This window comes from Macadamia integrifolia, chromosome 3 (assembly GCF_013358625.1).
Source record: "Macadamia integrifolia cultivar HAES 741 chromosome 3, SCU_Mint_v3, whole genome shotgun sequence".
NCBI lineage: Eukaryota > Viridiplantae > Streptophyta > Magnoliopsida > Proteales > Proteaceae > Macadamia > Macadamia integrifolia.
In genome coordinates, this window is record NC_056559.1 from 29,599,262 (window position 1) to 29,608,059 (window position 8,798).

An 8,798-nucleotide genomic window follows, 5' to 3' on the forward strand; every position below is an offset into this window, starting at 1 on the left:
TGTTTTAAGGTAGGAAGAATACTTATAATGACATTCTTGCATAAAAATCCTTTAGATTTGAGAGTTGTTTTGTCAAAAACTGACCTATTATGGAAGTATTTGGCCTTAAAGATTTGGACCCAAAGACAATGTTTATTGTTGAGCAACCTCCATCAAAGCTTGAGGAGAAGAGCCTTACTTTGAATTTCCAAAGCCTGATGCCAAGATCACATTGACTCTTAGGTTGACAAATTTTCTTCCTTGTCTCATAATTTAGTATTAAACATATCACTTTTACACAATATTTCGGTTGGGAATCTAAGAAAAAATATCTTTATTCATCCTTCGAGATTTTCTCACCAAAATCATACAAGAAAACAAGAAAAATTGAAACATAGAAATCGATATTGATTAATCATATTTTAATTAATTAATTAATTAATTTTGTTAATTTGTTTATATCAGTAGGCCCCAAGGAAAGATGAATTATTCACCTCTTTATTGTGAGAAGGTAATTTTTTTTTTTCCCTTCAAAGACCAAAATGTTAGTCACTTAAGTCTAAAAGAAATATTTTTAAACTCATATATTAGGATCATACACAATCTATCATAAAAAACTACAAAAACTTATAAAATATGTAACCCTATAATCATAAAAACTACAAAAACTTATAAAATATGAAACCCTATAATCAGTATCTAATTGATTATAACTGAATAATCAATTTAATTTTGATTTTAATAATTGATTCCGATCAATTGCAATTTTTAATCAAATGATTCTAATCCGGTCCTGGGCCTGCTGGTCCCGATTCTGGCCCAGATCGACACCCTAGATTGGTCATCGTCAATTCCGAACCAAACCGGGATGAATCGGGTTGAATCAAGCAAAAAAAAAAAAACCTTAGAATACCTCCGGATGGGCCAGGGTCGATTCCGACCCGAATCATAGAGCAATGAACAGGATGGGACAGGACTGGAAGGAGGGAGTACAGGATATTCTGTATATTTAAAAAGGAGGGAAGCAAATAAAACTCGATTCCCCACATGGACAGTCTGTCATGGCCGTGGTGGTGGTGGTGATGCTAATCGACTAATGGTGGTGTCGTGTCTTCGACTTCGACCAAAATAGGGCTCACACTCACAGTCGAGCTCTCTTCCTTTCCCTCTCCTCTCATTCACCATTCTCTCTCTCTCTCTCTCTCTCTCTCTCTCTCTCTTTCTCAATCCACAATCTTCTCTCTCACTCTCGCCTGCGATCGAGCTTTTCTCGTCTATTCTAATGGCGTCCGTTCTCGAATCTGGCTGGCTGGTACCGTTCCTACTTCTATTGCTACTGCTGATACTTGTACATTCAATTGCAATTTTTTTTCTTCCCGGTTGTACAGTTTTATGTTTATCGGAAATCATCTGTTCTGTTTCTGCCGGCGTTTCGAATTTTTTGAAGTTTTCTCTTACTTCAAGAATCAAGAAGGGAAAAATTATTTCATCTTGCTTAATAATTGCTTGATTTCTCTATGATTCGAGAATTGCATACTTCGGAGTGTAATGGTTCGGAAACTTTTTTTTTCTTTTCAAGAAGACTGGTTTTTATCGGCATGCGGTATTTGTTTTTCAGATGATAAGATTTGAATCGTTCTTCATTGATGATGCTAAATCAAGTGCTCGATGACTAGAGTTCGACATTTCCCCCCCCCCTCTCTCTGGTTGAGATCTTCTCCCACCTTCCATTTTCTGTTTGATGGAAGAGGAGTCGATATAAATGGATGCTCGAATACTCTTTAGAATCGACAAATGTTGTCTTGATTATCTTTCATCTTCAACTAGTAGACGGAGGAACGTAACGCCTGGAATTCTTGACATTCCCACCTATCTATCCACATTCCGGTTAATCTGCATGCTGTGATAATTAGTTATATTTTCCTTCCCCCCCCCCCCCTCCCCTCCCTTCTCTTTTTACGTCTTTGTTTTTCTTCTTTCTATTGGAGTATAATGTTGTTAATTACTGAATATTTGCAAGTAGTTATCTCCTAAGTTAAAAATGGTTTCTGTTTGCGGATCTGCACTCAGTAGTGATGATTGAGTTCGACATGTGTTTTATTTACAATATTTTGGTAACTTCAATTCTCACGAAATATATTTCTTACCTGATTATAAACTTCTTGTTGTATGTGATACAGTACCTGATCACTCATTTCAGTGATTTTCAATTGGCTTCTCTGGGAAGTTTCTTTCTTCACGAAAGTGTCTTTTTCTTGTCGGGACTTCCTTTCATATTTCTTGAAAGAGCAGGATATCTGAGCAAGTACAAGATTCAGGTACCTTATCTTTTCTCAGATTTCCAATTTGAAAAATAAAGAGAGTGGTTGCTCGACGGGTCCTCTTTGTGGGATTCTTCAAATCCCTGAAAATGTGTGGTATGTGATAGTGAGTCAATAGTCACGTAGTTGGGAATGGATTCTGCTATTAATGCAATTCCCAGCTGTGTTCTGGTTTTCACCTCATTGGCGGGTTGTTTGCCCCCTCAACGAACAAAGCAAGAGGGTGTTGAGGGGATGCCTGAAGGAGAGCTGGTGACTCTTTAAACATTCGCTTGCTGCATTTTATTGTTGTTTCTTCAAGTACTTGGTTGTTGATGCTCTCCATAATGGTATAGTTCTCTGTAGTCAAGCTTTATAGTGTTACTCTCTGGTTGAATATCCTTTATCATGACTTTAATGTTAGCATTGCTATGTGCTATAAGAGCTTTGACAGTGCTTTGAACTTTCTTGTATGCCACATTTCTTTCTCTATGCAATACAAACTAATGCATACTTCCTCAAAATTAGAAAATTGAATTGACCTTCTCCACATAGGCCCACATACTGACTGTTCTGTGATTGTGGCTTCTGCCTTCAGCTCTAGTGATATTGTTTCTGTCAGGATTAGGGAGTGTGGTGTGGTTTAGAGTTCTAGAAAGAATCTAGAAGCATCTGCTGGAAGCCTGGAACCACGACAACAGTCCAGGATCAATAGAAATAGTTGGGGGGCTAGAATGTGGACAGAATAGATAGTTAATAAGTGAAACCAAGAACTGAAGAAAATTAAGTCAGTAATGATCATATGTATATAAAAGCTCTGAAACTATTCTGATAACTCTCAGAAGGTTAGAGTTGCAGTTCGGAAGCAATAACAAGCAAGTAAAGGAAAAGAAACTAGATGGGACTATGGATAAGATCTTCTGTAGGAATGAAGAAAAAGAATAAGAATGTAGAAGAAAGAATATAGATAGATCACACCTGAGCTGGAAATTCAGATCTGAAGTTGAACAGTGGGAGAGAGAAGAAAGAGCAGTTGACCAGTAGAGGCTATCACCAGACCATGCTTGCAGTAGCATATAACTTAAAAAAAAGAACTGTAATATTCATTTAACTTTCTATTGTGTTTAGATTATGGGAGGGTTTATGTGTCATCGTAATTGGACTGAATGTTAACCTGGTCAAATATGGTCGTACTATATCCTGAATATCGATTCAGCTACAGATATGGATTGAATCCAGATATACCGTTTTTGCTTTGAGTTCTCCTCTAAAACTTAGAGAAATCAGTTTGACTCATACATGAACTGCTCTGTGCCAGAGGCTTTGCCTAATTATCTCATGAGTACCAACCTATTAAACTGAGAACATATATAACTACCAAAGAACTTTTACATTACTAATGATAGTCTCAATGTATGTGGTTTTCCATTATTCACGTGGACATACTTTTTATTTATGGTTTGTGGCAAATATCTTCTTGGCAGCTCAAATCTCTGCCAATTGTCACTCTTTTGGGGCCCAAATATTGTGGACATGTTATCCACATTGCCTTAATATTAGTCTGTTAAGTTTCATCCCAGTATGGTTTCACCGCATGGAGATATAGAATTCCAAAACATCAGTTAAAATTTCAATTTTGGCATATTTGGGCACTCTGGTACAACTGCTAAAAATACAAGGTTTAAATTGCTATTATTAAACTTGACACATGGAAAATCCAAGTTGGGGCCTTCCCATTTAACAATTGATTTTCCCCAAGGAGTCCTCTTCATGATATTAGATCTGAATTTAGTGCAAAGAATATCATAAATAATGGGAAAACATGTGTATACCAAGATTTAAAATATATATATATATATATATATTTACCATTTTTCTCACCAAAGCCTATTGTCATATAATGAGCTTGTATGTGGTTTGGATCACTCTCCTGTTGTAGTTCTCTACTCTTCCAATTAGTGGACCTTAGGTCTCTCTTTCTCTTAGTGTTTTCTTTATACGTGAACATGGTTATTTTTCATCATATGTTTTTTGACAGATTTTTCTCAATTATCACTGAGTGTGCGTCTTCTAAAAATAGATGTGTTAATAACTTAATATGCCCAACTGAACCAGCATTATGTAATATAAATGATGCAAACATAACATAGTAAAAATCAATTGCCTCCTGCTGATCAGTTGCATTGGTTGGAAAATATAAAAAATTGTGGATGAATGTGAGGATTTCTTCTGTGTATAGACTGTAGAGATAGCCTATAAGTATCTTTTCGGCAGATTAGTTGGCATAATTTTTTATTTTTTATTTTATTCATTTATTTATTTATTTTTTTATTTTTTTTATGTTTCTTGTTGTTTGTATGTACATAAACAACATGATCTGTGGTAATGTTTATTGTTGTTTTGTTATTCACAAGAAAATATGAATGTTTTGATTATGAATTGTGAAACACAAGTTGTGAAATTTGATAGGACTTCAGATTTAAGTCACAAATTGTGATATTGTTATTTAGGGTATTTGTGCCTAGGATTCAGATGCAGTTGGATTGGATTGCATTGTGGGTTCAAAATATGAATGTTAAGATTTTAATCATCACCAATCCTTTTTTCATTTTCTTTATATAAATATTTTAACATTCATGAACCGCATTTCTGGTCTGATGAGGTCATTGTGGTTATCTGCAGTCCAAAAATAACACCCCCGCTGCTCAGGAGAAATGTATTGTGCGCCTTTTGTTGTATCATATCAGTGTGAACTTGCCGCTTATGATCTTGTCCTATCCTGTATTCAGATTCATGGGCATGAAAAGTACTCTGCCATTGCCGTCCTGGTATTTTCAGGTTCTTTAGATGCTAAATCTTCTAATTTCCAAGCATTAGACTCTAGCTTAAACTTTTATTGTTTCTGAACAAGCTGTCTCAATTCTTTTTTGTTGTTTATAAGAATATGCAGTACACTTATTTTTATTCAGCAATGTGCTTGAAGTGATTATAGAAATTTATGTTTTTTCAGGAAAGTAGTTTTGCTGCAGATACTATTCTACTTCATTATCGAGGATTTTGTGTTCTACTGGGGCCACAGGATTCTGCATACAAAATGGTTGTACAAGCGTGTCCACAGTGTTCATCACGAGTAAGTAGCGTATCTTTTGCTTATAATTAAAGGTTGATTTCATTTCTTTCTTTGCTGCCCTTATAAGTTATCTTTTATAATGGACAGATATGCTACTCCATTTGGACTGACTTCTGAATATGCTCATCCTGCTGAGATTTTGTTCCTTGGATTTGCTACCATTGTTGGTCCTGCTATAACTGGTCCTCATCTGTTGACTCTGTGGTTATGGATGGTATTAAGGGTCTTGGAGACTGTGGAGGCACATTGTGGTTATAATTTCCCATGGTGCCTCTCAAATTTGTTTCCTTTGTATGGAGGGTGAGTTGATGTTTGCTTGCTGGTTGGTGAGGTGTTTCTCTATTTTATGTTGCTGTGCCTGAAATGTTCTCCTTCTCCTTCCAATTTTACAGTGCTGATTTTCATGACTATCATCATCGTTTACTTTATACCAAGTCCGGTAACTACTCGTCGACTTTTGTTTACATGGACTGGTAAGTTATTTGGGACTCATGTATTTTCATTTGTGCTAGAGATGCTTTTTAAACTGTGTAATCTTGTCTTAATCCATGAAATGATGTTCACATGTAAGATTTTGTGGTACTTCCTTAGACTTGTAAATGCAAATAGTCTTTTTGTTTGACACTGTTAATAACATGTTCTGTGGTAATTCATATCTTTCCTGTTCAAGTGTCCAATCCAAAAGCTTAAGCTATTAAGTGGAGAGGCCCAATTGGCATATGTAGAAATCCGAGGTCTCAGAGTTGATCGATGTGGGATTGTTCCCAACAATTTACATGCAAGCTGGGGACTAAATAATCATATTGCTTTAAGTTTTGGAACTTTCTTGATGGTTGATAACAGACTTAAATCTTGTTTTTTCGTGGTCAGTTAGCATGAACTCTTGCCAAGAACCATAAGAAGAACAAGTAACTTTCTTTTTTAAGGATCTCCCCCCATTCTAGTTGTCAATGCCATTTTTTTTTTTTTTTATGAGTAGAAAGGTAGAAAGAATTTATAAGAGGGCAACATAGCTCCATGCCGCCTCCACCTTCAGTTAGGGTAGTTGACAAGATCTGTGAAAGTGAGTGCAAGAAGATATAAGAAGGAAAATGGGTCTGCTGGCATGGGCTTTATTATTATGTGTGCCAGGATCCATTTGTGCTGAACGTGATCAAATTGGTTGTTCGTTGGTGAACTGCTTGGGTTTCTCTGACCCTGGGGTTGCCTGTGATTTTAAGGCATACCATGACAGTGTCATGTGGGCCCAGGGTTTGAAACCGAGCTTGAGATGGCTGTGTTGACTGTTTGACTTCCCACCAAGTGGCTATTCCAGCTGTGTCAATCACTATTCACAAGAAAAAGACGGTTCAAATTAGAACTTCATTGGCTGTTCCAGGTTGGATGATTCATACTGTTTGAATTCCTTGGATAGCCTGTTCAACCAATTCACTTTATGATTCTTTGGTGACGTAGTCCCCTTCTATGGGCTGCTAAATTGGTGATTTAAAAACAATGATATAATTGTACAAACCATAAAGATATGATACTTTTGGGATAAAGTGTACAGATTTTACCTGGGCCACAAATGCAGAGGGAATTTTAGCTTTGGATAATTCTCTATGCATGCTCTATGACATGTTGGAGAATTATAAATTTTGTTCTTGGTGATAAGGTCCTAATTTACAATTTGGGGAAATGTACAGAATGGGTAGTAATTTAGATTTAGATTGTGCCTTCAGAGCTTTGTGAAAAAATTCTGGTACTGTTTTTGAGTGTTTTTCCCTTCTGCTGATGTTAGAAAGTAACCAAATAACTCTTTCTTCACTTTTATAGGCTTATAGCTAGAATCTGATTCTATGGTTTTCTGTGTGTTTATGCCCTTCACATAAGCAATGGGGACAAATAAGTTAGAAAAGAAATTGCCTTTTGCTTAACTTATTTCAGCATATGGATGTAAAGTATCCTCTTTTCTGCCCATGTCATCATACACATTAGAGAATTGGGTTCAACATATAGCCGAATGCTTTGTCTTAACTTATTTCAGCCTATGTCATATGCTTTGTTCTGTCAACATCTGTCAATGTTACTGGCCCAATGTTGCATGATGTACCGTTTGTCACATGCTATTGATTGAGAAACATTAGGAATATGTTTTGTTAAGAATCAGAACATGCTTCCCCCATTGGACTCTGATGCTGACTATTGTGGATTACTTTAAAGCCCTCTTATGGTTTAAGAAGTTTATTCTGTGCTGACTTGTTCTTTATGCCCCTGTTTTATCCTGTCAGGATATTTGGTACAGATAAGGGTTACAGAAAATTGAAGGCCCTCAATAGTGGAGCTGAAGCTGGCGAAAAGCAGAAATAGCAAAGAGATTTTTGACTAGTTTGAGATCAGAGAATTGGTTTTCAGGATAAGAGCATCTCGATTTTCTGATGTGTTTCCTTCACCTCTCATGCCTGGTATTTCCTTTTTAATTGGTAGAAGGCAGGTTGTAATGTTTAAGTGTGCGACAATGTGAATGAAATCTTTATAAGAATTTGTTGTTGTCGACATGTTCCTATCACTCACTCCTGCCCATGGCATGAATGCAAAAGCCTTTCTTCTAAATCAAGCTCATCAGGACATTCCATGAACTGAATTGTAGAAATTTTCTGAGGTCTTTAATGGAAATAAAACTTCAATTAGGTCAGGAGTTTGTGGTTAGTTGAATGAATAGACCAAAAGAATATGCTTGAGAGACATCAAAGAACTGTAACCAAAGACAAGTCTGTTTCGAACCTGGTGGCTAATGACTAGTCGTCGAATAATATTTAGAGGAGCTGTTGGCTTTGGGTGAGACACGTAGGTTCTGTTTTGTTGTATGGTTAGCTACGGAGATGTTGGAGGTAGAAGAGGCCGTGTGGGATTTGTAGATGAGAGGGAGGGATCAGGTGCAAGAATCAAAATCCTGAAAAAGATTCCCATCGAAAATTTGGTTGTTTAAAAGCTACTCATAAAGATTCCTACTGAAAAAAAAATATTATTTATTTTCAAATTTCAATATCATGGAGACGATCCTAGCAAATGATTCATTTCTAATCATGGCTTCAACATACGGTATTGATCGGTGCAATGTTAAAAATGAAAAAGCGTTATTTTTTTTTCAAAATTTTAGGACAAAGACTATGGCTGGTGCCGAAATTTAAAACCAAGTTTTCAATATCTCACCCTATTACAGAACTTTTGTTCATAGATTATATGAAATGATGAGAATACCCATCTTGATTACTTTCATGTATTTTCATCATTGTATGGTATGAGTGTATGACAATCTAAGAATTAGAAGGAATTATAGTTAAACCTACAGTGTGTTTCTAAAACTTTAATATGTTGATATTTAGGGTTTGCTTTTGCCTTTGAATTAA

General features: G+C 36.1%; 1 protein-coding gene across 1 annotated transcript; it reads left to right on the forward strand.

Moving 5' to 3' along the window:
- Positions 1 to 1,009: 1,009 nt before the first annotated feature.
- LOC122073165 (methylsterol monooxygenase 2-2-like) lies at positions 1,010 to 7,944 on the forward strand. Its single transcript, XM_042637701.1, has 7 exons — positions 1,010 to 1,291; positions 2,160 to 2,297; positions 4,962 to 5,107; positions 5,290 to 5,409; positions 5,497 to 5,709; positions 5,802 to 5,882; positions 7,680 to 7,944. Exons 1-7 carry the CDS (start codon positions 1,262 to 1,264, stop codon positions 7,756 to 7,758), a joined length of 807 nt encoding a protein of 268 aa, XP_042493635.1. The 5' UTR covers positions 1,010 to 1,261; the 3' UTR covers positions 7,759 to 7,944.
- The last annotated feature ends 854 nt before the right edge of the window (positions 7,945 to 8,798 follow it).